A 27,587-nucleotide genomic window follows, 5' to 3' on the forward strand; every position below is an offset into this window, starting at 1 on the left:
TCAGATTCGAACTGAATCGATTCATGTGAAAAAACACGTGACTGTGGCATAAAAAAAAGCTCAAGCAGCTCATCTGAGATCAGACTGTTTTGTCCCCAAACTGTATTTTTTCTGCTTTTTTTTTTTTTTTTTTTTACAATTATTATCTGTAACACATGATGATTTTGATTAACACATTCATTATTTATTGCTCATCATGTGTCAAAACATTTTTGTAAAATGGAATTTGCTTTAGTGAAATGGAAGCATTTGTATTTATTAATATATATTTTTAATTTGTGTATGTGTAGAAATAGTACTACTTTATAAAAAAAACACTTACCTGATTTTAGAAAAATATATTCACTTATTATGAAGAAATAAAACATATATAAATAAAATAAATAACACACAGGGCGCCCACTTTTATCTAATTGGCAAATATGAAGTAAATTTAAAAAAAATGTAGTATTTTATCTGCAATGAGCAGGAGTTTAAACATCCATAATAAACATAGCTGTATTTCTGCTGACTGTGATTGGCTGGGCTGTGTTCAGGGAGCTGAAAGTCTGCGTTGTGATTGGCTCAATTCACCAGTAGTCAACACTGCAACAAAATGGATTATTTTGTCACAATGATATTTTACATTTTATATATATTATATATTTTATAATTATATTTTATATTTTATCACATTTCTCAAAATTATCACAATTAATCCATACTAATTATTTCTTTCTTTCCACTCCTCCTGCTCCTCTCCTCCTCTTTTAGAGAAGGAAAGGAGGAGAATCAATCTTCTTTAATCTTCTATTTTTATTTAAACTCGGAGTACAGTAAGGATGGTACTCATTTATAATGTAGCCGAGCCAATACACAGGGAAGGGACTGTCAAAGAAACATAATAAATAAATAAATAAGACCCAGCAATTTAATAAGACATAAGATATTTTAAATTAAGATATAAAACGAATAAGGTAAAAGATAATATATAAAAAAAGAATAAGATAAAAAAAAAGTATCTAAGTATTTAGTAGGAATTCTAAAATCCTAAGTAAGAAAATGTAAATGAAATGAAAAATGATAAGAATGAAACTACAGATGAATAAATAAAACTAAGAACAAAAAGGTGTAAAAAATATTAACCAATAACTAAAAACAATAAAAGAAACTGTAGAAGAAAGGTTAAAATACTGCTGAAACAAACTTAAAAACAAAATTTAAATAAAAAAAATGTAATAAGACCGAAAACACAGCGTCACCTCCAGGGCAGTGTGGGGCAGTAGAGAGCGCGCTACTCCGCGCGACACTGAACAAACTAAGAAAAAAATGATTCTGTGAATGAGTGGTCCTTTTTAATGGCTTTCTTTAACGTTTTTAATTATTTTATGTTTTAATTGAACCGCTGCCGAGTGATAAAGTATAAAACACAGGCTGGGTGAGTCAGAAATTGTGTATAAAGCTGTTGTTGTGATGAGAATGAGCAGGGTTCTATAGGATTAGCTAACAGCTCAGCTCAGTTCAGTTACAGAGGAGAGGAGCTGCTTATTTACTGCTGCTTATTTATCAGTTTACAGACAAGTTTAATTTCATTTAAGCTCAAACTACCAGCTTTACAGGGAGGTACATGATGGTTAAACTCAAAGTAAGGCTATTTCTTCGTTTGGTGCTTTTCTAAACTCAATGTTTTCCTTTGTAACCATTTAGTTAGCTTAGCTATTTAGCTTTAGCTAGTGTTTTACTTTTCTTACATGAAGTTCATTTCTATTTTAGAGAATTAAGTTACTCTAAAATACTCTTAAAACTGTCATAGCTATTAAGTACCACAGTTTAGTTGCTAACTAGTTAGCTAGGTTATTTTAGTAGTCAATACAGATCTGTATGTTGGTTCCTTATTCGAACTTTCCGTTCCACCTTAAATTCTGCTATAGTTTAATTCAGGCGCCTGGTCTGGATCTAGAAAGAGTGATGCACAATTTAAGGTGGAACGGATAATTTATACGCAAAAATACACATAAAACCACGTGCGGGTCAAAAAAATTATTGCAACATTGCAATGATATTATTGTCATTTTAAGACCATTAACAGCTAGTTAAATGCTTTTAGCACACTGGAGTGGTGCTGCACTGTCCTTGTGTGCCCCAGCACCTGTATATACAGCTCTGGAAAAAATGAGAGAGCACTTAAAATTGATATGTTTCTTTGATTTTACCAAATTAAAAACCTCTGGAATATAATCAAGAGGAAGATGGAGGATCACAAGCCATCAAACCACCAAACTGAACTGCTTGAATTTTTACACCAGGAGTAAAGCAGCATAAAGTTATCCAAAAGCAGTGTGTAAGACTGGTGGAGGAGAACATGATGCCAAGATGCATGAAAAAAAACTGTGATTAAAAACCAACCAGGATTATTCCACCAAATATTAATTTCTGAACTCTGAACATTTGTTATTTCAGCCATTTCTCATTTTCTGCAAGTACATGCTCTAAATTTGGGAGAAATGTTGTCTGATGTTTATATAATATAATATGCAATTTTATGCTCTCTTTGTTCCTGTCCACCAGGTAAAGATGAGCGCTGAAGCCGCGGACCGAGAGGCTGTGACTGGTAGCCGGCCCAACACTCCACCACAGACCTCCTGGTTCGAGTTTCTCCTGGATCCCTCCTTATTAGAACACCATTTGCAGAAAGTCAACCCAGGTCTGTGCTTCTTATTTATTTGCACCTTAGTACACTGTAATAGTGATTTAGGAAAGCAGTGATCGTTTATTGAATATATTTAGAATTGGAGGGACTTTTGTGATCCAGCACTAACCATTTAACGTCAGCATCTGACCTCAGTAATGCTGCTGTAGCTGAATTCAATCAGATTATCACAGCAGTGTTCCAGCATCTAGTGTGTAGAACCAAACCAATAAATTGCCTATTTATTTTACTTCAGTCCTGAATATATAGAGAGCATTATTATTGTCACAACATGTTGGATCATTCACTGTTGAAAATCTCAATTAGGGTTGTGCAATATCACATTGTATAAAATAATATAGCTGAATAAAATGAAGGTTATGTTAGTATTATTGATTTTTTTTTTTTATTCAATGTTTTGTCTTTGCACCAAAAATATCGTTATTGAAAAAATACACTGAAATATTGTGATGGAATCATTTTAGGGCTTATTCAACCACTCATATTGCAAAATGATTCAGAAATAGCAGAAATAACTAAATAGTCTCTTCTGTGCTTCTAACAGACCCCTCTCCGGTGCAGCTAGTCATCCAGTTCCTGGAACAAGCCTCCAAGCCTTCTGTAAATGAACAGAACCTAGTCCAGCCACCTGCAGATAATCGGCGAAACCGCACCCTAAAGCTTCTCGCTCTTAAGGTGGCAGCACATCTCAGATGGGACCTGGATGTGCTGGAGAAAGGGTGTGTTTCTGCAGTTACCACTTGCTTGGGGTTGTATAGTATTGCACATGCTTGCAGTTGTACTTTTTAAATGGCTATTAAACACTCAATGTTTAGTTTATTGTGTGCCTATGTCTTTATTATTTAGCCCAGAGGAGAGTAGTCGTAGCATTTAAAGATGCACTAACCATAAATCATATATTTTTTTAATTAATAGCTGAAATGTGATCCTCTAATTTTTTATAAACCTTTCCTAACCTTTAAAATGTATTTTATTGTGATTATTTTCACCTCTGCCGCACCCTCATAGGTTTGTTCAACTGTGCTGCCACGCCCCTAAACCCATACATCACACAGTGCCCTTCTTTATTTTACTTTTTAATATATATTTTATTTGATTTTTTTTTTGTCAGCTAAAATCAGAGGGTTTAGTTACCCTTTAAGGTTTGATTAATCCAAGAATAAATATCACATATAATAGTAATTATTATACCTGTATATTATAAAATCTGTCTAATATTCCTTCAGGTTGACCATTCCGGTTCTGAACATGTTACTGAATGAGCTGCTGTGTGCCAGTAAAGTCCCTCCTGGAGTAAAACATGTGGATTTGGATTTGTCCACTCTGCCTCCCACTACTGCCATGGCTGTTTTAATCTACAACCGATGGTGAGTACAGAAATGTCCATATTAGAGGTAAAATAAATCCTTATAATATTGCACTGAAGCAGTTCTGATATAATCTAATCTGATATAATTTAAATGTGATTAAAAATATATATATTTCTTTGACTGTAACCCAGTTTGATCACTCTTTTATTCATAGTTCACATGTACATATTGTCTGCAGACAGTTGTTTATTTTGTCTTTTAACCCCGATAGCATCTGATTCCATTGTTCAGATTTTGCGCATCTATAGGTCCAATTTTTGCTTACAGTATCGCAGTAATTTAAATAATACCCCTGTATGGTGATATATAATATATAGGCAAGTTCCTGCCAATACATAGCCCTAGTTTGTTCTCTACGTTCTCTAGCTTTATAATGACTGGTTCAGTAAAGAGTAAATCTAAATAATTTGAGTTGATCTTTCTTTAAATATTAGTGGAAGAATCTTTCCTAGTCTTGTTGATGATGTAGTATAGTACATTAATGTTTTTTTTTTTAAATGTAATTCTGACATTTGTTGTTTGGTAATGTAACTACAACATTCTGTGTCTTATATTTAAAGGGCCATTCGTACTATAGTACTGAGCAGCTTTCCTGAGAAACAATCCAAACCTGGACCCCATCAGCTTAACATGTACGTATGTGTATGTAATCTTCATCTGTGTCTGATAAAACACTTGGCTATAGTAGCTAGCGAGTTAGCTAGTTGTTCATAAGAAAAATCTGCCGGCTTGACATCTGTCTTGTAGGCCTTCTGGGCTCTTAGTCTTCTCCATCTGTCAAACTCACTGCCAATATTTACTTTCGTTTTATTCTGTCTTTGGTTATTCCGTATTGAGATTTTTGCATGAATGCTGAGACCTTTTAGGCTGTGTAGCAGCTAAATTTTGCTTACTAGCTTCTGTGACTTTTATCCCTGTGTTTTTTTTTAAACCTGGCAACCTCTGTGTGGAATTAACGTAAAAGTATGAGCAGCAACACAATGTTCTAATAAGAAAACACCTTCCGAAGCTCTGGTGACAAGAGATGACAGTGCTTGGACTTTACATCATTTACTACTGAAAATGTAATCCTTAGAGGTTCTTTAATGGTTTCAGTATTGTCATCACAGTGTGCAAATGCACAAAAGTCACATTTGCATTGGAAAATGTTAAAATATGATTCAGTTTTTTTCACTAATGTGTAAAATCAAATTCTGTTTTACTATCTTTTTATTCTACCAGGATGAGTCTGGTGCAGCAGGAGAAGGAACTGACCGACAATATTCTCAGTGTGGTGAGCTATTCAAAGAAATCTCTATACTTTGCAAAAGTATTCATACCCCTGAACTTTTTTACATTTTGTCTCCTTGAAACCAAGTGGAAGAAAGACCAAAACAAAGGAGCACGTAATTTTAAATTGTAACGGAAATTATACATGTTTTTTAAACATTTTAATCAAATTCAAATCAGAAAAGTGTGACGTGCAAAAGTATTCACACCTTTTACTCTAAAACCCCTAAGTAAAATCCAGTGTAATCAATTCACTTAATGAGTTAATAGATTTAATCCAGCTGTGTGTAATTTAGACTGAGTATGAATACAGCTGTTCTGTGAAGGACTGTGCTGTTCCAACAATCCATCATCCAAAAAATAAAGTAAGAAAAGGTAAAGTAAGAAAGTATTCTACAACTTTTTATACAAACCTATAAAGACATGGCCATGGTCCACCAAAACTTACAGATCCAGCAAGGAGAGCAGCCAAGAAGACCATGATCACTCTGGAGGAGCTGCAGAGATCCACAGCTCAGGTGGATCAGGAGAATCTATAAGCCACTCTCACAAATCTTACCTTTTATAGAAGAGTGAAAAAAAGAAAACCATTGTTGAAAGAAAGGCATAAGAAGTGCAGTTTGCAGTTTTTAGCTACAAGCTTTCTGTGTCTCTTCTTCTTGCTCCTTTTCTCCAGCTGAAGGAGCAGGCCACAGACTCCATCATGGTGCTTGAGGCAGCTCTGAACATTAAGAAGGACTTTTACATCCACACGCTGCGTACCCTGGACCTGCTGGCTGCTGATCCCAGTACAGCCAATGGAGAGACGGAGTCCTCCACAGCCGGCCTCAGGATTAGTGCTGACGAGCTCCACTTTCAGGTACAGTTTTACTACTTAATGTTGGTACTTAAAAATGATGCTGATTAGAAAAGAGAATTATTTGTAGATGTTTATTAGGGGTGCTTTTATTTCTCTTAATTGAGAAAATGTAGAAAGAGTTCTTGTATTCATCCAAAACTGCCTATATAGAGAATATATAGAAAAATTACATAAGTATAAATAAAAAAAAAATTATAAATGCGCACAAAGAATTGTACAGATAAAATATTAGAAAAAATACATTTTGTCATGAAAAAGTACACACTTAAAATTATATCAGGAATCTCCATTTCCATATTTCAATGCAAGAACCTTTATTTAGGGCTGTTTCTGCATTTATTTATGTATTTATTTTAATTAATTTATTTCCAAATTTCTTAATTTATTTGTTAACCAATCCTGCTTTAGAGCGTGGATAGGACCGCCTACCTAATTAACATACAGGTGCATAAATACTGAAATAAATAAAAGAAGAAACATGGTAATAAATAAATGTAGAAATGTTTAATAAATAAATAAATAAATGGTAAAATACATGAATCCATAAATAAAATAAATAAATATATAAAAATGTGTTTATTAAATAAATTATCTATGCAGTTGTTTAAGCTTGTATTTATTTATTTATTTATAATTGTGAATGTAATTTTTCGTCCTCCATAAATCTAGGACCGGGCAAAAAATATTATAGATATACACAGTTCAGAAAATTTACAGATGATGATCAAAAATGACTATATATTTGTAAAATATGGCACCTGTAGCTGTAATAATTTTGTATGTATATTGTACACTGTGTCTCAGTGTAGACACTGTCTGTCATTAAGTCTTGGAGACTCCTATGAACTGCATACAGCCACTCACTGTACATTTTAAATTGTGCTTTTGGATTGTCTTTTTGAAAAAATAAAAATGACACTACGTTCTCTCTGTCCTGCAGGTTCATTATGATTTAGGAGGAATTAACTTTCAGCAGGGCTGTTCTGACCCTTCAGCCTACGAGAAAGCTCGGGAGCACTTCCGCAGAACAAGGGAACTACTAGCAAAAGTAGGAAAAAAAAATGTTTTCCTGTTGTTTTTCTTATTTTTATTTTCTTTTTTAATATTTGTAGATGAATTGACTGATATTTAGAGCTTCTTAATGATGATCAGACACCCAACCGAGACCAAAACGCTTCTAAAAAAAACATGTATTTCTCATTGCAGCTCAGCCCGAACCCATTACACTGCCACCTGGACGAGAAGCGTCTGGCTGGCTACTGGAGCGCGTGCAGAGCCGTGACCGGGACATCAGACCCCAGTGATAGTCAGCTCACACCTTACGGCCTCATCAACAACTTAATCAAGACCCACAACTACCAGGTTTGAGCTGATTTACTAGTTTCTCTGATTTTGCTATTTATAGGTTTATGTTTGAGTAAAATGAACATTGTTGTTTTATTCTATAAACTACAGACAACATTTCTCCCAAATTCCAAATAAAAACATTCTCATTTAGAGCATTTATTTGCAGAAAAAGAGAAATTACTGAAATAACAAAAAAGACCAACACAGAATAACCCTGGTTGGTTTTTAATCACAGTTTTTTTTTTCATGTAATTTGGCATCATGTTCTCCTCCACCAGTCTTACACACTGCTTTTGGATAACTTTATGCTGCTTTACTCCTGGTGCAACAATTCAAGCAGTTCAGTTTGGTGGTTTGATGGCTTGTGATCATCCATCTTCCTCTTGATTATATTCCAGAGGTTTTTAATTTGATAAAATCAAAGAAACTCATGATTTTTTCCAGAGATGTATATAGATAAATGTATTATTAACAGCTCAGTTTAGGAGAGGGAAATAGATGGTATCAGTATCGTATCACTCGTACTCGTGTTTTACCTTTACCTTTTTCTTTTTGCAGGGATTGATTGATGCCTTCATTAAAGATAACATCACACACAGCCTGCCGAACAGCTTCAGACACTCAGTTCAGCTGGAGCTGCTGCACAGGGTTCAGCAAGGGTGAGATACATGATTTATCAATGTGGATAGATGTACAGTTTAATCTAAAGTCAGGTTTGTATACAGAGGAGTATATATACAGTACTGTGCAAAAGAGTATAACTAAAATAAATGTTAATAAACAATGATTTTCTACTTTCTAAAACGCTATGCCCCTATCACTTGCATTAGTAGGAATCTAAAAGTGCTGTATTTGTGAATGCTGGGGGTAAATAGAGATTGACGCTATTTTACAAAGGTTTGTACTCTTTCTCATGTTTTATTATAACACAAGTCCATTTCTCACCAGATTCCTCCTTTAAACTGTTTTCTTTAGCTTGATAACTACTTTTACATGGTATTGCCCATATAATGCAGTGCATATTTAATTTTTTTCACAGGGACAAGGCTCTAGAGGAGGTTTGCCACAAGCTGTGTGTGTGTAACGCTGTGCGGGACGCCCTCGAGGGTCAGGTGCTCGGCGTTCGTTTCCAGCAGCTTCTCCTCAAACCCAGCAAACGCACCATCAGCTTCCTTCTGGAGGTATAAACGACATAAATTAATGCATTATTTATTTGCTGATATAATTGAATAACTGTCAATAACCTCTCCTCTTTCACTTGTAAATATATATATATAATATATAATAGAAATGCTTTAAAAATACTTGCAATGAAAAGTTTACATCACCTTTTAAACTGACCAAATTCCTATTTTTTATAGGATTTTTTTTAACATTTGTTGTCTTTTTGAAGGTGTGTACAAAGTCTTTAGATAAGGAGCACACTTCAGAGGTCTCCAAAAGAAAAATGGCACTCTTCCTCAAGTAAGTACACTTTATTAGAAACATGGATAGTTCTGCGTCTCTTAAAAGTAAAGATACCACAGGTCTAGCGCCTCTGCTGGCTGGTTGCAGTATGACGTTTGAGGCAGGCTCCGCCCATCTCTGGTCTCTACTGTGCAGACTGTGGTTGCAAGGCTTCAAAAAGGCTTCAAATTTTTCAATTTCAGCCAATAATAGGAGCCGACGTGTTAAAGAAGAAGTCTCTGGGATAAAAAAAAACAAAAAAACAATTCTGTTTGTCATTGGTTTGTTGTACACTATGATGCACTGATTTCTGCTATAAGATTATAAACTTTTTTATTTTCTATCCTAAACCATCAGCTTCAGAAACTATAGCACATAGATCATCATGCAGATTTCCATATTTAAATATTGAATAACTTAGTTTTAAAGCAGTGTAGTTTCACTCATAAACACTTGTGCACAGGAACCTTTGTGAGAGGCTGGAGGAAGTTCCCCTGGCCTACATGGTGTCTTCCCACAAGCTCTTCATGGAGCTGCTTCCAGACGAGGAGAAGAAGGTCCTGCTGGACCAGATGAGGAAAAGATCAGCTACAGTAAACCTCAGCGCCAAGCCCCTCCCATCCTTCTACGACATCCCAGGTACGTATGCTAGGCATTAGAAGAAGTAAGCTACTGTATAACTTCATACAGTATATAACCTTAAATTGTCAGGACATTTTTAAAGGTCTCCTTCTGCTAAAATCCACTTTTTCTTGTTTCATTATATTCTGAAATACAGTGGGTCTCTGAGTTGTTTATAATGCTGCACTTGAATCTCTTACTCAACCTCTTCCTCATTGTCTGCAGCAGCTAGTAAAAGAATATATTCAGAAAAACGAGTCGATCAGGAAAAGCACCGTGTCTACCTCAACCCGTGAATTAGTATTCGTGGCCCCGCCCACCCCGGCTAGGGACCGCCCACAGACAAAGCTGAAGCCGAGGAGCGACATGTCGTCTCGTCAGATAGGAGCTAACAGCTCTAGGAACAGCATGCAGTTTATTCCTGTGTTATTTGCGCGAATAACACATCAGTGTTTATATACTTTACCCAGTAATTCAGAGCTAAGAAACAAATGATTAGAATTAGTCTATGGAGGAAAAACACCACCAGCCAAGTACAATTGAGATTGGCAGGTGGATGTTTAGAACAGTTCTGTTTACACTTGTTAAAAGATAAAATCCAGTCTGGGGTTTGTTCCAACTGCCTGGGTGGATTTTTACTTTCTGGACCTGGACAACCCACCTCTGCGTATAGGTCTATAGGTTTAAATAGGATCTCCGGTGGATTTGGAGTCTTACAGAGACTCTAAGGCTAGCTCAGTGGCTGAACTGCACTTAGCAGGGCATTATTACACATGTTATAAAGTAACATATGACATTGCATCACCTGAGAAATACTGAATACTGAAGTTGTTTGTATTTATCTTCTTCATGTAGCCTCAGCTAGTGTGAATATCGGACACCTGGAGCAGCAGCTTATTCTCTCACTGGATGCACGACAGATCAGACAGATCCTGATTGAGCTCCATGGCATGGCTGAGCGGCCCTTCTGGAGGGTCAACAGCAAGGTCAGAAAGGCTTACAAATCTCTGTTTGGTTGTTTTGTCGTGTTTTTCTCTGCAGAAAAAGTGTTAAGGTTGTTCACAAACAGAATAAAAATGCTTTTAAAGGAGAAATCTGAATTCTTATTTTCGAAAAGCCCACCTCCATTCTCCCCAGCATTACCAAATACAGCTCTTTTAGCTGATGCTACCAACTAGCTTACTGTGCTAGTGATAGGGGCATAGAGTTAGCTTTGGAACGACATTCTCTAGAAGTGCATGAATATTATAGGGAAATTTTTTTTAGCAACAGCTGGAATTCATGCATTTAAACAGAATTCATTTTGCAATCGCTGTATTTGGGGTAAAGTTTGTACTTATTATCATGTTTCACTACAACCCAAGTCCATTTTACAGCGTATTTCTCCTTCAAGTGTTCACGAGAACATGAAATGTTGCAATGAAATGTTTGATAAGCTAAGCAGACGTATTGTTTTTAATCTGTTGTGTTTTACTTCTAGTGGGAGGTCCCATCAGACTACCTGAAAGTCATACTTGCCATTAAGGACAACCTCACTCGGGATCTTGTGTACATCCTAATGGCTAAAGGTCTTCACTGTGTTCAAATAAAGGTCTGTATGATGCTAATGCTAATATTGTGGGACAGTTTTCTGGACAGTGATTAAGACTAGTTTTGAAATACACAGCATTTTAAAATGGAGAGGAAAAACAAATATATGTATATAAACGACTAGGCCTAATCGCTGACTGGGAAACTGCCCCTATGAGTGTCCGTATGTTGTCGATTTTAGCAGAATGTTTTAGTTTACTTTAGGGTAATATATATGATAAAGTGTCTGCTGCTGGTGATTAATGGTGATTTGTAAACGTGCAGGACTTTGTGCACGCTCGTCAGCTGTTCTCGGCCTGTCTGGAGCTGGTGACGGAGTTCTCTCCGAAGCTGCGGCAGGTCATGCTGAACGAGATGCTGCTGCTGGACGTGCGAGCGCACGAGGCCGGGGCCACGGAGGGAAACGTAGAGAGACCCCCCTCTGACCTGGTCAGCAGAGTCCGCGGCTACCTGGAGATGAGAATCCACGGTAAGAACCCCAAGAACACTGTCCCAACTGTATAGCATGGGGGTGGAAACATCATACTTTAGGGGTGCTTTCCTGCAAAGGGGACAGGATGACTGCACTGTGAAATTTGTGAGATTTTAAGCAACATAAGTCTCCTTCCCTCAGTAAGAGCATTAAAGCTGGGTCTTCCAGCATGACGATGACCTGAAACACACAGTCAGGACAACTATGGAGTGGCTCAGTAAAAAGCATTTAATTTTCTTGGAGTGGCCTAGCCAGTCTCCAGACCTGAACCCAAGAGAAAATCACTGAAAACAGCTGAAAGTCAATGAAGCCCAGAGAAATATCTGTAATTCCAACATATCAGAGCTAATAACTTGACGCATGCTCTTTCTCATCCTTCCAAATGTTATGCGAGTGTTGTGGTGTGTTTCAGACATCCCGCTCAGGCAGGTTGTTGGGGAGGAGTGTGTGGCGTTCATGTTAAACTGGAGAGAGAATGAGTACCTCACATTGCAGGTGCCCTCAACACTGGTGAATAACAACCCGTACATCAAGGTAAAAACAGCTTACTGACTAACACACTCTTATTTTGGACATGGGGGACAACGGAGGAGATTTACTTAAATACTTGAGAAGAAAATAAGTCTAAAGTTTCCTCCTTACCCCAGTTTACCCTTTTAGCTTTGTTCCTACACTATTTTATCATTGCTCTTGCTCAGTTAATCATTTTCCATCAGTGTTTAAATCATGTTTATGAATTGTTTTAAATTTAAAAAATGACAGGGCAAGGTTTTGATATGATAGTGACTATCCCTTCCATTATTCGTTTGCAATACTACCTTTCCAAGATCTGGATCTACAAGCCTACAAGTTAAATTAGTCATTGTACTAAATTAGCATCACAGCACTAACGCTAAGTGCAACGACTCGGTTCTGATACATCAGCTCATAGACGCAGCCTTGTGCTGATCCACATCACCCTAGGAGTGATGAGGGGAAAGAGAGAGCGCCATCTACTGTACTGTACCCACCCAGAGAGAGCAAGGATAACCAATTGTGCTCTCTCGGGGCTCCGGCAGCTGATTACAAGCTGCATGAACAGGATTTGAACCAATTCTAAGCCATCTCCTTATCAAAGTGGCAGCGCTTTAGACCCCTGGACTACTTGAAGCCCCCTAAATTACACCTTACTTCCAACGTTTACTAGTTCTGTGGCGCCAATTTGAAGATAAACAACTCAACATGTTTTTAATGTCGATACCAATACAGAAACAATAATTTGAGTTTCATAACTTCTTATTAACTGTAAGCAAAAAACAAAAAGCGATAATTATTCTCACACAACTAAAAAAAAACAATAAACATTTTTGTTTGTGGCGCTTTATTATGAAGAAAAACAAAAATATTAGTTGTGCTACCCCCTGCTGGGGAGTATTTCAAAATAATTTCTATAATTTCTATAATTTTAGATAGATATTTGTCTATCTGTGTATCTATCTAAACTAATATACGTGAGTTTTTGCATGTATGCAAACATGTATGTGTTTGTAGAAGTTAACATGTTGAATCATTCTTCTTCAAATTGGCGCCACAAAACGTAGTAAACAATGATGGCAAGCTGCATGACCGGGATTCGAACCAAGCAACCGCGCAATCTCCTGATCATAGAGGCAGCTCTTTAGACTGCTGGAACACTCGGCACCTCGCAGTCCAATAAGCTCATTAGGAAATACACTTAGATATGTAATTTGTTTTAAATTTTTAATTTTTTATTTTTTTTACATTTCTCTGCTTTTTCCTTTGAATAGCTGGGGCAGTTATTAGCGGCCACCTGTAAGGAGCTCCCCGGACCGAAGGAGAGCCGGAGAACAGCTAAAGAGCTGTGGGAGGCGGTGGTGCAGATCTGCTCCGTGTCCAGCCAGCACAAACGGAGCAGCGACGGCCGGGTCAGCCTCATCAAACAGAGAGATTCCTCACTCGGCATCATGCCCAGGTTAGAGACGTGTTTTTTCTTTAATCTTTAATTTTCCCAAAAATCATCAGAGCTCCTTATAATCCGGTGCTCCTTATGTATGAATTCTATCAGTCAGGTATTAAGGAGCAGTAAAGCCACTCTGCTGAAGTACAGAGTTATACAGGAGTTTTAAGTTTAGTTCTCCAGCACCCAGACTGGATCAGTATTATTAGCATTAGCCGCTAACCACTAAGCTAAGCGCTAACTCTTTCGCTGTTCAAAGGTGAGTATTATCGGCCTGTAGCCTGCTGCTAACCCCGGCTAGCACTGCTGGAACAGCGTTAGCATTATGCATTAGCTGCTAATGCTTATGCTAATGCTTCAACCTTAGTGCTGGAGAAATACGTGAATCTAAGCTTCCTGCAAAAAACTTAAGCGCTTTTCTCACCCAAAGATTAACATACAGCGCTTGTTTGACTTAAAAAGGAAATGTTTTTTTAAGAATTACTTTAATTTTGTTTACTTAGCTTAGCTTTTTACTTTAAAAAGTTGACGAATCTCAATCTCTCTCTATCTGTGTCTCTTTTTCACAGGAGTAAATTCATTACATTTGTTAAAAAACTGAGGGTGAGTTAATTTTACATTTAAAATGATACAAACATTTTTTTATAAAAAGTGTATATGAAGTCAGCAATGATGTACATTTATTTATTTTTTATTTATTTTTTTATCCTTTTTAGGAGCCTTTGGTGCTGACGACTTTCATTTCTCTGTTTGTGAGACTGCACAGTATCGTCCGGGTGAGTCTTTTATATCTTCTTTTGTCCTGTTAGGAGATTAAATAATTTTTTTTAAAAGTACTTAATGTTTAAAGTGCTAAATATTGTATTATTGATGATTCGTGTTCTAGGACGACATTGTAAATGAAGTAACTGCAGAACATCTGTCCATATGGCCTTCCTCCCTGGCGAAGTGAGTAATACTATTGTCTAAAAATACTCCTCACCAGGTGTCTGTAATGCTGTAATGTGTGGATAATCAAATTTAAAACTGTTTATATCACTTGTCTTTTATAGTATCCAGTCTGTTGATGTGGAGGCTGTTGCAGTAACTGTGAAGGAGCTGGTGACCTACGCACTGACCCTCAACCCCAACAACCAGTCCTGGCTCATCACCCAAGCCGACATATACTTCGGTAAGTGCCAGTTCACCAAATCTCTCTTAAACTTAATAAAAATATGACCCTATTTTAGCGATCTTTGGGCAAGTCTTTACTGTGCACCATGCAGCTTGATTAAGGGCGTGTTGGTATGTCTTTGCTATCGTAACGACGGGAAAAGTACACCTTGCATGGCACAAAATGCACAGGATTTGTACGTAAAGATGTCATTTAATCTAATTAATTCAATTAACCTCCCAGCACTAGATGATTATTTACATATGCAAAAAAAACAATGATGCATCAAAAGGTCTGATACACAGTGGGCCCTATTTTAGCGATCTATAGCGCACGTGTAACTTGCTCATCCCTCCCTTTAAGAGCCCATGTGCGCTCTGACTTTAGCTTATTGCTATTTCAGTGGTGTAAGATAGCAGTGAGCATCACGACACGATAGGGCCCTCAGACCTCTTGATCCATTTAGATCATATTATTACTTTGAAACTACTAGATAAAGTAGCACATCATTAAGAAGTGGAACGAAAATGATAAGTGATTTTCAGTATTTTAATTAAATAAAAATCTGAAAAGTGTGATGTGCAAAAGTATTCATCCCTCCCCTATATCAGTACTTTAGTAGAGCCGCCTTTTGGTGCAATTACAATTAATTGATGTTGGTATATCATATAAAATCTCAATAAATTGCATTTTTGTACAAGTTTTTGTAAGTGGTTGTAAAGTGACAAAATGTGAAATTGTGAAGTTCAGGGGGTATGAAAACTTTTGCACGCCAGTGTATATTCTAGTCGTCACTGTAAAGAAAATCTAAATGAGTGATTTTCTCAATAAGGCACTATTTCACAGTAACTAAACATGTGGTTAATTGATGAGCATAAATTTCCACTGTTTTTCAGCTGAATTATCCTAAATAATATTCAAACTCCAGACCTCAGAGTGTATTTAGGTCATTTTCTTAACCGAACTGTTGATTTAATGCTAATTTCTTTTCCTTTCTGTAATTGTTTTTACGCGCAGTGACCAATCAGTACTCTGCTGCCATGCATTATTACCTGCAGGCAGGTACAGTGTGCTCAGATTACTTCACTAAGCCCGTACCTCCGGACGTCTACACCGACCAGGTACACAAAGCTCATCTCTCACAGCCTCTGTGTGTTTTACTCTGTTTCAGGTTCATTTTCTGCCTGATTTAAAGCAGGAATGTTGCTTGTTTAGTTCGTCCACTTCTTCTTTTTTTATCGGTTATGCATAATCGCCCTGTAATCGAGATTCCTAAACCTCTATAACCTTTATAACCTGTTCCTGCAGGTCCTGAAGAGAATGATCAAGTGCTGCTCTTTACTCAACTGTCATACGCAGGTAAGCAGTAATTACAGTAAAATAAAATAAAAAGAGAATATCATTAAAAAGTTACTTTATTTCAGGAATTCAGGTGAAAATGTGAAGCTCATATATTTTATATATGTATTAAACACAGAGTGATCTATTTTAAGCGTTTATATTTCTTTTATTGTTGATGATTATGATGATTATGGCCATAAATTAACAGCCAATAAAAAAAAAAAAAAAAAAATCAGTGTCTCTAAAAATATTTTAAAATTTGAATATCATATAATAAGACCAATTGGTACTTTTGGAAATGTGGGTAGTGTGCCAAGTCCTGCTGGAAAATGAAATCTGTATCTTCATTAAATTATGAATATAATGCAAAATATTTAAAATTTTTCATATAAATTAAATTTATTGTTCTGTGACCTCAAATTTGACAAAAATAGAAATACCTGGTTTTCGTTGGACAGCAACGATATACAGCACCAGTCAAAAATTTGGATACACCTCTTCTCAATCAATGTGTTTTCTCTTTCTTTACAATGTAAAGTTAACATTAAAGACTATATTAAAGCTATAGAAAAAACCACATGCAGAATTACTCTGTAAACATGAAATGTTCATGATTTACTTTTTAAGATTTACTCTTATAAATATAATTATAAAATGAGTGTGTAAATAGGTGGATGAATGTTAAGGTTTTTTGTGATATCATAAAAGCCGTGATTGATTATGTCAGTAAGTCAAATAATTAGTACTATCTTGTGTGTAGGTTGCTGTTCTTTGCCAGTTCCTGAGGGAGGTGGACTATATGACTGCGTTTAAAGCTCTTCAGGAACAGACCAGGTACGAGAGGAAAGAGGAGAGTTATTTATATAAGATGATTACATGAATTTAAATATTTTATTTATCTCTATTTTCTTCTTTTTTAATCCTATAGTCACGACTCTATGGATTCCTTCTATGACTACATCTGGGACGTGACCATTCTGGAGTATTTGACTCGTATCCTTTCCATTAATTCAGTGTATAAATGTTTTAGTTTTAATTCTATATATTTTACATTAGTCTTAACTCTGTTACTCAGACATTCATCACAAGCGTGGGGAGATTGATAAGCGGCAGGTCGCTGTAAGTATTGCATAAGCTCTGTTATTTTATAGGCTACGTTCACATTACTACAAGACACGTTGCTCAAATCTGATTTTTTCCTCATATCAGATTTTAATATTCAGACCTTGATGGTTCACATATACTGTAAATATAAGTGATGTGTATTTCACACATTCACATATGAAATTAACTGAAATCTGATTTGGAGAGAAAAAAAAAAAAACGGATTTGGCACGTTCACACAGCCAAGAAAAAATCAGATTTGAGCCACGTTGAGCAAAAAATAACATTTGAGTCACGAGTCGTCTCTCAAATATGAGTTTTTTGTTGTTGGTGCGATACAGATCACTTACATTTGTAAACTGTAAACTGTCAAGATAGACAAATCTGATCTGAACAAAAAATCAGATTTTAGGAATGTGGCTTGTAATGTGAACATAGCCCAAGTTGATTTTCATTCAGGTTTTTGTGTTGTGATAAAATGTGCTTTTCTGCAGGTTTAGAAAAAAACTTACTGTTAAATGTACTGATTAATGCTTCTTAGCAGTTGTAAAAAAATATGTATAAAAATGTAATCTGTGTAAAATGTGTGGGTGTTATATAATAAAGGGTTTCACTTTAAAATAAGACCTTTATAAAGGGTTTATAAAGGTTTTTATTAATGGTTACTAAATTAGGTTGCAAATACTTTAAAACCCATTAACAAGCAGTTCATAAATATATAATACATACATAGAAATGATACTTATCTTACTTTGTGTTTTCCATCAATCAGCATTAAATCTGTCATATTAATATATTTGTAGTTATATGTAACTACTTATTATAAATTAAATGACCAAGATGAATTACATGACTAAAAAGTATTCAATTGATGGTTATTAATGCATTTACAACTCTATCAATTATAATTAATAATCTAATTTATAAATTATTTATAAATCCTTTATAAGGGTAGTCTTATTTTAAAGTGGTACCTATTAAAGCAACCATGAGCACTAAATATATATTTAAATATGATTGAAAATCTCCTGATATGAGCTTTTATTGGAACAGATTAAGGCTATCGGACAGAGCGAGCTGAACTCCAGTAATCCTGAAGAGGTCCTGCAGCTCGCCGCCCAGAAGAGAAAGAAGAAATTCCTACAGGCCATGGCCAAACTCTACTTCTGAAGCAAACTCCCACTTACAAAATTAATATGTACATTTTTTATTTTTTTGTTTAAAACCCCAAAATAAATACATTCAGTAACTTTTTAGTATTTTTTTTCTGCACAATTCCTTTACAAAACACACACACACATATATATATATATATATTTACAAACTAGACATATATAAAAAGCTCTATAATCAAACTCTATCCACATTCACAATTATTACTATTACTTTAAAAACAAACAAACAAAAAAAAGCTACAATCAGGGATTGCTGAAATAGCACCGCACTTAAACTTACTAAAGGTCAAAAAGCAATGAAAAACTGCCTCACGCAATTTCTAATCATGGCTTCAGGAACACTCAATCATAAATATGTCATTTTTTAAAAGATTTAGGAAGCTTGAAACAGGCCGATTCTGTACAAATTCATCAAATACTGTACACACTTCACAAAACAAAACAAAAATCAAGTTTACAGGAGTTCCAATAGTACTGGAAATTAATTATGTAATAATTAATTTAATGGTCATTGTAAGACACTGTGAATTTGGTCCTTTTTAAAGTACAATTACAGGCCATTATTATAGTTAAAAAAATAAAATAAAACGAAATAAACAGTATTGCACGTGTGAATATTCATGGCTGCAAAGGACTCTTTAGACTTGAAATCATAAAACATTTTGGCCATTAAAATGTAGTAAAAAAAGTACTTGTTTTGTACTAATTTTTGTTTTAGAACATTAAACACGATAGTGATTAAGATCAGGTATTGCTTTACTTAAAATAATGCTGCATCTTGTCATGTTTTATTTTACCACTTATTGAACCAAATAATTAAAATCCAAGACCCTGTTTACACCCAGCGGACTAAAGCCACGATGCAATAATGGTCAGGAGACATCAGCAGCCGGAGTCCAAGAGAGCACAACTGGTTGGCCACGCTCTCTCCTTACATCACACATCACTTCCAAGTTAATGTTAGTCAGCACTGGCATCTGTGAGCTGATGTATCAGAACCGAGTCGCTGCGCTTTCCTCCGAGCGTTAGTGCTGTGATGCTTCTCGGTAATGCCGCATATGCTGATTTTAAAACTCCTGGTTTGCAGGGGTTGCAGCTGATTGGGTGGGATAATTGGTGTTGCTAAGCACATTTGCATATTCCATCTGAAAGAGCAATCAATCCAATGACGAATTTTGTTTAACAGTGAATAACTGGAGAATTAATTAAGTCTATCAAGTGTAAACGCATTTGGTTAAAAATTTTTGATTTGGTTTCAAGTTACATGATGTGACCAGGTGTAAAAGTGTTTCAGTTTCTAGAAGTGATCTGGGTAATAAAAAGATAATAAAAAAGTGAAGGAAAAATAAAAATAAAATAAAAAAACCCTGAGGATTTGCTTTGTCTTTTATCTTCAGCAAATCAGCGCAGTTTCTGACTTTAGATTTAAGTTTAAAGTGTGAACTGCAATTCAGTTCATAGGTTAATTTTTCCTACTCTGGTTTAACAGTATGTTTGTCTCCCAAACTGACTATTTTTAATTTCTTTTACATGTTTGACATGTTAAAATAGCTTTTAGCTCTGGTTGAAGGCAGGCGGTGGTCCAGGCTCCCTCAGTCAGTTCGTGCTGGTTTTCTCTGCACTGCTGGGTGGTGTTGGTGGAAAGATGCCATTCGTGGGAAGAGTGGATTTCTGCTGAGCTTCACGCTGATAAAAAAATACAGAAAACAAGAGCGAGAGAAAATTAGAACAACTGGCTTAAAACAATGTGTGCTGAAAAAGTGACAAATAAACAAGTATACCAAAACATTTTGACCTGTAAATATAATAAATGACGTTAATACAATAGTAGGCTTTTCCAGGAGATTTTTTTTAACTGTGCTCTCTCGGGGCTCCGGCAGCTGATGGCAAGCTGCATGACCGGGATTCAAACCAGTGATCTCCCAATCATAGTGATCATAGTGGCAGCAGCTCCTTAGTCTGCTGGACTATTCAAAGCCCTCAACAGCCTTTCCTGATAACCTGAGCAACCTCATCACTGCTAATGATGCTGAAATAAGAGCGACTGCAAACATGGAGATATCAGAACAACAAATTCAAGACCTCCTCTGATCATTTATTGTTCATTAAAGCAAAGAAACACAGAAAGAACTAAAACTAAAGAGAGCACAGTTTATTTTTTAACATTTCTATTAAACCCTGTTGAAGTACAGTGTGACTCACCAGCATGGACAGGTAGTCTGCGTGGGTCTGGATGTTGTGTCTGTCGTCGGAGGTCACTTTAGCGAAGTTTTTAAGCTTTGCACCTTCATAACCCATCATGGTCTCTACAAAGGGAGCCATCCAGTTCACACAGCCCTCCACCGCCTCCCACGTCAAACCTGGAGCAGGAAAAAAGCAAGGTCAGGTGTGGACAGAGGCTAAGAGCAGAGCTAAACTCGAGAATCCATTAAAATATATATTTTTTAAAAACTGTAAAATTTGGTTTGGTGAAATGGTACACAATTTCTGATACAGGCAAACCTTTATTGTATATGTTATATATTAAATATTATATATTCAATCATTTCCTTTAATGAGATTTTAGTTGTTTTGTAGATTTTATTAGGTTAAAATACAAAGATACAAATATATATTTTAGAAATGTACACTAATTTGATCAGGAATGGCCATTTTTCACACACATGACCATATTCCCCATATATAGCAGCAGAGTTTTGGTTTAGGTCACTACTGCAGGGCTGTCAATAACATGTCTAGAAGAGCCTGTTATTACAGATGTACTACGTGCCCAAGTCAGCTAAGGAAGAGCTTGATGATCAGCTGGTATTGTTGAACCAAAGGTGTTAGATAAAACAGGAAGGGAAACTGCTGAGCTCTGCAGCACTGTGCAGAAAAACATACCAGTGCATCTACAAAAAATTAGATTATCATTGAAAAGTTATTTTACGTCAGTAATTCAGTTCAAATTGTGATATATTTTAAGAGTTTATTTCCTTTATTGTTGATGATTATGGCTTACAACCAATAAAAACCCAAAAACAGTGTCTCAGAGCCAAGTCCTGCTGGAAAATGAAATCTCAAATGAATGAAACCATGAGACATGTCATCTGCTGGTGTTGATCCACTGTGTTTTATTATCAAGTTTTGTTTTTCCACAAAATCTTCATATCTTACAGCTTCCCTCTGAGAACAACTTTTATGGAGATGCAGATTTCATTTTTCAGCAGGACTTGGCACTCTGCCCACACTACCAAAAGCACCAATTGGTCTTATTATATAATATTCAAGTTTTTATTGGCTGTAATCCATAATCAATAATAAACAATAAAAGAAGTGAACGCTTAAAATAGATCCCTCTGTGTGTAATACATCTATAATACATCTAATATATGAGTTGTACATTTTGAACTGAATTACTGAAATAAAGTAATTATAATGATTTTCATTTTATAGATTTTTTAGATGCGCTAGTATGTTGGGTATGTTCAGATTTAAATTGTAGGTGAATTTAAAGATGTTTAAAGATTACAAGGTTAGACTTAAGATCATGTAAATGTAAAACACGTAAGTAGTTCTTACCTGATACTTTCTGTACGACGTCAAATGAAATGAAATGGCAAAAGGCAGCTGCAGCCAGAGTTCCGTATTTAAAATCCAGTGAGTGGATATCGAGGATGCACAAATCTAAAAGCTAAAAGAAAAACAACAGATTTACAGAACTGTAAATAAATGTATATAAAATTTATTTACAGATAATAACATTGTCATCAAAGATAAGCCTTCATACCTGTGTGATCTGTATGTAGGTTTCTTGTGAAAACTGTGGCACCAGCAGATTATTGAAGTCATAAACTGAGGCCATCTGAATATAAAGCTTCATCCACGAAACAACCGTTTCAGGACAGAGGTCCCAATTTAATGCCTGGAAAAGTGAACATGTATAACGTTCTTATCAGTACATTTGTATAAATGTAAACTGCATTACAATAACTTTAAGCTGATATATCATATGTACTATTAAGGCTTATATAATCTAAGAGAGGGGACCCATCCTCCTTTGGTCAGACAATGTATAAAATTAATGTAATAAAAAATTCATGTTAAAAAAGACATTATACATCCACACGGGTCTAATATATTCAGCAGGGTTCATACACGCTTTAACCAATAGGTTTCCATGATTTTTCCATTCCATGATTTTAAGGCAAATTTTCATGACCAAACGATTTTTAAAACATCAGTGCAGACATGGACAATAAAACCTACAAAAATCTACTAAAACTACAATTAAAATTGATTATAGTAGGTCTAAAATGAATCAGATGTTGACACACAATTTTTAATACTAAAATGTGTGTCAGATGCTGAGAGCTCCATTGTGTCAGAGCTTAAATGACTGAATTAACTCTGAGCTGAAGTATTCATATTATTAGACCAAATTTCCACGACTTTTCCAAAACTTTCTGGGTATTTTTATTTCTCCAAAACTTATCCAGGCCTGGAAACTGCTATTTTCATGTTAATTCCATGACCCTGCTTATGGTAAATATATATACCAGCAGTGGAAGCAGTTAAAAAATACCTAGTTAGAGTTAAACCAGGGATGGGCAACTTCCATGATGGAGAGGGCCACATTTTTTTCAGCATGACCATTGGAGGGCCACATGACCTCGCACTTCAAATAATTGAATATGAAAAACGCTACAAATGATTTTCAATAAGAACAAATTTTATATGAATTTATATCTGTATGTTTACAGCACCAACATTTATCAACAACTATTTTCTGCATATTAATGCATTTTAATACGGCAAAAGACAAACCGTTTGCTTAAAAAAAGTGCAAAAAGGAAGTCCTTCATATCAAAGAACAAAAAGTTTGCTTAAAAAAATGATTGCAAATACAGTAGTTCCTCTGTGTAAAATAAGTTCATTATAACAAGTCCTTCATAAGCAACAAGGACAAAACATTTGCTTATAAAAGTGCAAAAGGCATTTGAACTCATTTATAACAAAGAACAAAAAAGATTTAAAAACTGATTGCAAATAGCTCATTCAATAATAGCAGAAAACTAGACCACAGAGGCCCAACATTTATTGAAGCTAATGAGAGAGCTGTGGTTTGGCCTGCTGGCTCACAATGGACTGGATGTCAATGTCAATTTTCGTGGTTGTTTGGTCAAAAGTAGAATTACGTTTTTTTTTTTAATTATGAAATTATTTTTGATCTATTCGCGGGCCGCACTGAGTGATGACGAGGGCCGTGTGCAGCCCCCGGGCCGCCAGTTGCCCATCCCTGAGTTAAACATATAAACTTTTATGTAATCGGTAGTGAAGAGTGAGAAACTAATCTGAAAGATGATGGTGGTTTATACGTACTTTTAACATAATAAGCTCCATCTGTAGAATCTCGTCTTCTAGGCACGCTCCATCAGTAACATAGGCCAACTCTGTGATTTTAGGTGGATATATTTCCTAAAGAAAAAACAGAACAATTAAAACCTCTCCTTCCTTTTTAAACAGCGAAACAGAAAATGAATAATTTTTGAGGTAAAGTTTACATTTACTAAAGCAGTACCAATACATAATAAAGTTTAAATTTAATAAAATTATGTTTATGTCTCCAGACATGGACTGAAAAGGGCTTTACCTCGATTTTAGAAGCAATAAAGAGAGCCGTGATGCCGATGAGCTGCAGACGCTCCTTTTCCACGTCGTCTTGGGTGAACATGAACCGGTCAAAGAAGTCTTGTGCCAGGTAGAACGTCTGTCTGTGAAGTACATACGCCTCGCACACCTAGAAATGGAAATTAACAAAATTTCTCGGTTTTAATTTGATGCGTAATGGTTTGTTAATGATGATGAGAAAGATTGTAAGTCTTTATTCAGAGAGTTATTCATCATATAATACAATAACTATCAACTATCATATTTTCAACAAAATAGCGACTGGAAAATAAACTGGAAAATTAAAGAAAAAGAAAAAAATATTTTAAAACTATATATAAAAAAGTATGAAAATGTGACTTGTAGTTCTTTAAGTGCAATGATGATAAGATGCTCATTATATATTATCTATAGCAGCCTAATAGATTCCATGCCTGTGTGCCGTTACGTAATGCATTTATCTTAATATTTGTACATAAGATGCATAACATAAGTAAGGTGTAAAAGTGTAAAGCGAGCAAACTAAAAGGTGCATGTACTGTACCTCCATCAGCCAGTCCAGTAGAACCGCTCTCATCTTGGGCTGGAGTCTGGGATGTCTCTCCAGGCAGCTTTTACCGTGCTTATACTTCGTCTCTTTACTCAGCATCTTCACCCACACGTCCTCCGAACCGCCCCAACTGTTAAAAAGAAAAAGCAGGGTAACATTAAAATCAAGAAATCAAGAACAGGAAAAAAAGTTCCATTTTGGTCTCATCCGACCACAGCAACATGATTTTTTATTTTTTTAACAACAGATTTCTTCTCGCCACTCTTCTTCCAGTTTTGTGGCGTGCACGACTTATAGCTTTCCTGTGGACAGATTCTCCTGATCCACCTGAGCTGTGGATCTCTACAGCTCCTCCAGAGTGATCATTGGCCACTTGGCTGCTTTTCTAAATGGTTGGATCATGGCCTACCATGTCTTGGTAGGTTTGCAGTTAATTGGCAGATATTTGTTTAAAACATGTATTATTTTTGTTCCACTTCACCAAATATGTGCTAATTTGTGTTGGTCTACCACTTAAAATCTAAATAAATACATTTAGGTTTGTGGTTGTAATGTGACAAAATGTGAAAAAAGTTCAAGGGGTATAAATACTTAAATGGTCAAAAGCGAAAGTGAAGTGTTAAAATAACTGACCTGAGTACAGGCAGAGGAGACGGCCGAGAGCACTGTGATAAGTCTGGCTGCTCGAATGCCTCCTGCAGCCCCTCCATGGGGGTTTCAACGAGACCCTCAGCTCTACAGGACCCCTCATGAATCTTCAGACTCTAAAATAGTGGTGATATAAAAACAACGGTCAAAACAAAGCTACAAATTAAACACAATAAATGACTGATTGTAATAAAGGTGTTATACTGCTATTCTACTCGAAGCTTACCTGGGTTTCACCATTTCGCCTCTTAGTCAGTGCTTTCTTCCTGCTGCATTGCTGTAAACAGAGAAACAAGTTTAGGCCAATTCCTGCAACACAGTATGACGGAGAAATGCAATATATTGCAGAAACTGCAGGATTTACAAACCTCTTTCTTCAGTTTGGATATCTTCTCTGCATGCGTTGTTTTGTTGTCAATTTTAGCTTGAAGCCGTCCACTAAAACAAAGCCAAATACGTGTCAACTCCAGCATTGGCTTACAGATAAATACAGATTTTTTGCCTCAAATCACACAAGTAATATAAGTCTACAGTAACTCTATAGTTTTTACTTGAGAACTCACATTTCAGTTATTTCCTATGATTTATTTTCATTAGTAATAATATAAAATATACAGGTTTATAAATCTATTCTGCCTAGACATAATATCAAGAACATATATTTTTCATATAATGGCAAGCCAGATGTTACTATTGATTTAAACTGTTTTTCAGGCTCTTTGTATATGTATAATTATATTTGTACTAGCCAAAACTCCACATGCAGATATCCACAATTACTTTTTGCAAGTAGAAATTGCAATTCTAGAATTCTAGATATCTCCACTATAATTCACAACACTGTACTTTTGTAGTTTGCATTACTTTTTTTCATTTTTCTTCTCTGCATTGATAGATACACAGAAACAGGAAAAGAACACTTCCATATAACGTTAAATTAATAAAACATATTGCATGTCAAACTTACAATAAAAATATGTGGTCCTAGTAAAGAGATATGTTATTACTACTAGTAAATATGTTATAGCTGATCTCTGAAAGAGTAAAAAAAAATGCATTGCTAAAATTTTGTTTGGTAATTGTGTTTGGATTAGTACCACTGAGGTTCTTTTGTTTAGGATACAACTAAAAGTAAAATACTTGCACACAATTTAACACAGTAAAGTTATTATTTTTGTTTCTTACCTTCTTCTGGCCATTATACAGTTTTTGCAGTGTTCTGTAATGTAAAAAAGTATGCACTGCTGTCTGTAGAGGAAGAAAAACAGATATTAGCTGATAATATATGTAGTTATATTAGTTAGCTGATATTATCTTTAACCTAGTTGTTTACAGTGAGTTATTTAGATTAGCTAATAGCTAGATTATGTTAACGTTAGCTGCAGAGTTCAGGTGAAAACAATAGCGAGCACATACTGTATATAATCATATTCTGTCGTAATAACGACTATAATGGCTCAAATACTTATTCTGTACCGTGTAGAAGAGTTAATATAATGTTTTACGCATGTTTAGAACAGTTTATAAACGATATCGAAGTAGTTTATCCGCAATTTCGGAAGAACGTACGCGCCAAAATAGACCCGGGCGAATTACAAATAAGCGGCGGCAATGTCTGCAAACTCGAGCTGTTTTAAAGTAAAACTGCATTAAACTGATATTTAACGCACATATATCAAATAATAAGCAGGTCATCTGCAATTTAACGGGAGAGGAGCGTTAAAATTACCTGTGAAATGTGTAAAAATGTTTGCAGAAGTCTGTGATCTTATCTTGTTGTTTTAGTTAGCTTAGCTAGCTTCATATTGTCCCTCCAAAACCTTATACAGTAACCTAGTTAGCTTAGCTAACTAGTTAATCCGGTTATTATTAAGTTGGAAAAAGTAGCTTAACTCTTTTACACGCTCTTAAACTGAGTAATCGAGTAGTTTTTACAGTTTATAGATAGTAAAATATCCAGATAAAGCAGGTTTGACCCTCTGCACCCCCAGCAAGTTAACCTACCTAAAGCTCAGCTAGCTCAGCTAACGCTAACTAACTACAGCCAGCAACAGGCAGAAAATGCAAAAATACACCCTAGCTATCAACATCAGGCAGTTATAGGATTAAAACATGCAAAAACACACTAGAATCAGCTATAATATTGAATTAATAATGTTAAACAGAAGTGCGGAGCGTCCTGATCCTACCTGAGGCGGAGACCGAAATGAATGACTGGCGCCGGCGCCAACTTCTTTATACCGGGAGAAACAGCTCGGCCTCCAGTGCGCATGTGTGACCCGCTCTCCAGAACACGTCGCTTTTAAGCGTCTTTAAGAGTCGTAAAATAAATTGCGTGTAATAAATA

At 35.7% G+C, this 27,587-nt stretch overlaps 2 protein-coding genes across 3 annotated transcripts; one reads left to right on the plus strand and one right to left on the minus strand.

The window, feature by feature from the left end:
* The first annotated feature begins 1,260 nt into the window (after positions 1-1,260).
* On the plus strand, positions 1,261-18,467 carry ints8 (integrator complex subunit 8). 2 transcript variants are annotated; one of them, XM_007229203.4, is made up of 28 exons: positions 1,261-1,417; positions 2,548-2,683; positions 3,234-3,408; positions 3,916-4,056; positions 4,620-4,691; positions 5,281-5,332; positions 6,005-6,187; positions 7,128-7,235; positions 7,394-7,549; positions 8,093-8,193; positions 8,574-8,715; positions 8,928-8,998; positions 9,444-9,619; positions 10,457-10,587; positions 11,082-11,192; positions 11,456-11,660; positions 12,076-12,197; positions 13,451-13,635; positions 14,190-14,223; positions 14,337-14,396; positions 14,507-14,568; positions 14,673-14,791; positions 15,791-15,894; positions 16,082-16,132; positions 16,875-16,948; positions 17,043-17,107; positions 17,190-17,233; positions 18,272-18,467. In XM_007229203.4, the coding sequence occupies exons 2-28, from the start codon at positions 2,554-2,556 to the stop codon at positions 18,386-18,388; spliced, it is 2,991 nt and encodes a 996-aa protein (XP_007229265.3). In that variant the 5' UTR covers positions 1,261-1,417; positions 2,548-2,553; the 3' UTR covers positions 18,389-18,467. The 2 variants fall into 2 exon arrangements, with proteins under 2 accessions (XP_007229265.3, XP_007229264.3); XM_007229202.4 differs by lacking the exon at positions 1,261-1,417 and adding an exon at positions 1,514-1,624.
* A 398-nt stretch (positions 18,468-18,865) lies between these two features.
* On the minus strand, positions 18,866-27,571 carry LOC103028876 (G1/S-specific cyclin-E2). Its single transcript, XM_022667341.2, has 12 exons — positions 27,430-27,571; positions 26,426-26,488; positions 25,609-25,678; positions 25,467-25,517; positions 25,226-25,356; positions 24,587-24,722; positions 24,026-24,172; positions 23,755-23,850; positions 22,163-22,297; positions 21,955-22,066; positions 20,596-20,753; positions 18,866-20,079 (listed from the first exon to the last, which is right to left on the minus strand). Exons 1-12 carry the CDS (start codon positions 27,510-27,512, stop codon positions 19,990-19,992), a joined length of 1,272 nt encoding a protein of 423 aa, XP_022523062.2. The 5' UTR covers positions 27,513-27,571; the 3' UTR covers positions 18,866-19,989.
* Positions 27,572-27,587: the final 16 nt, after the last annotated feature.

The sequence above is a fragment of the Astyanax mexicanus genome, chromosome 3 (assembly GCF_023375975.1).
Source record: "Astyanax mexicanus isolate ESR-SI-001 chromosome 3, AstMex3_surface, whole genome shotgun sequence".
In the NCBI taxonomy this organism is placed as follows: Eukaryota; Metazoa; Chordata; class Actinopteri; order Characiformes; family Acestrorhamphidae; genus Astyanax; species Astyanax mexicanus.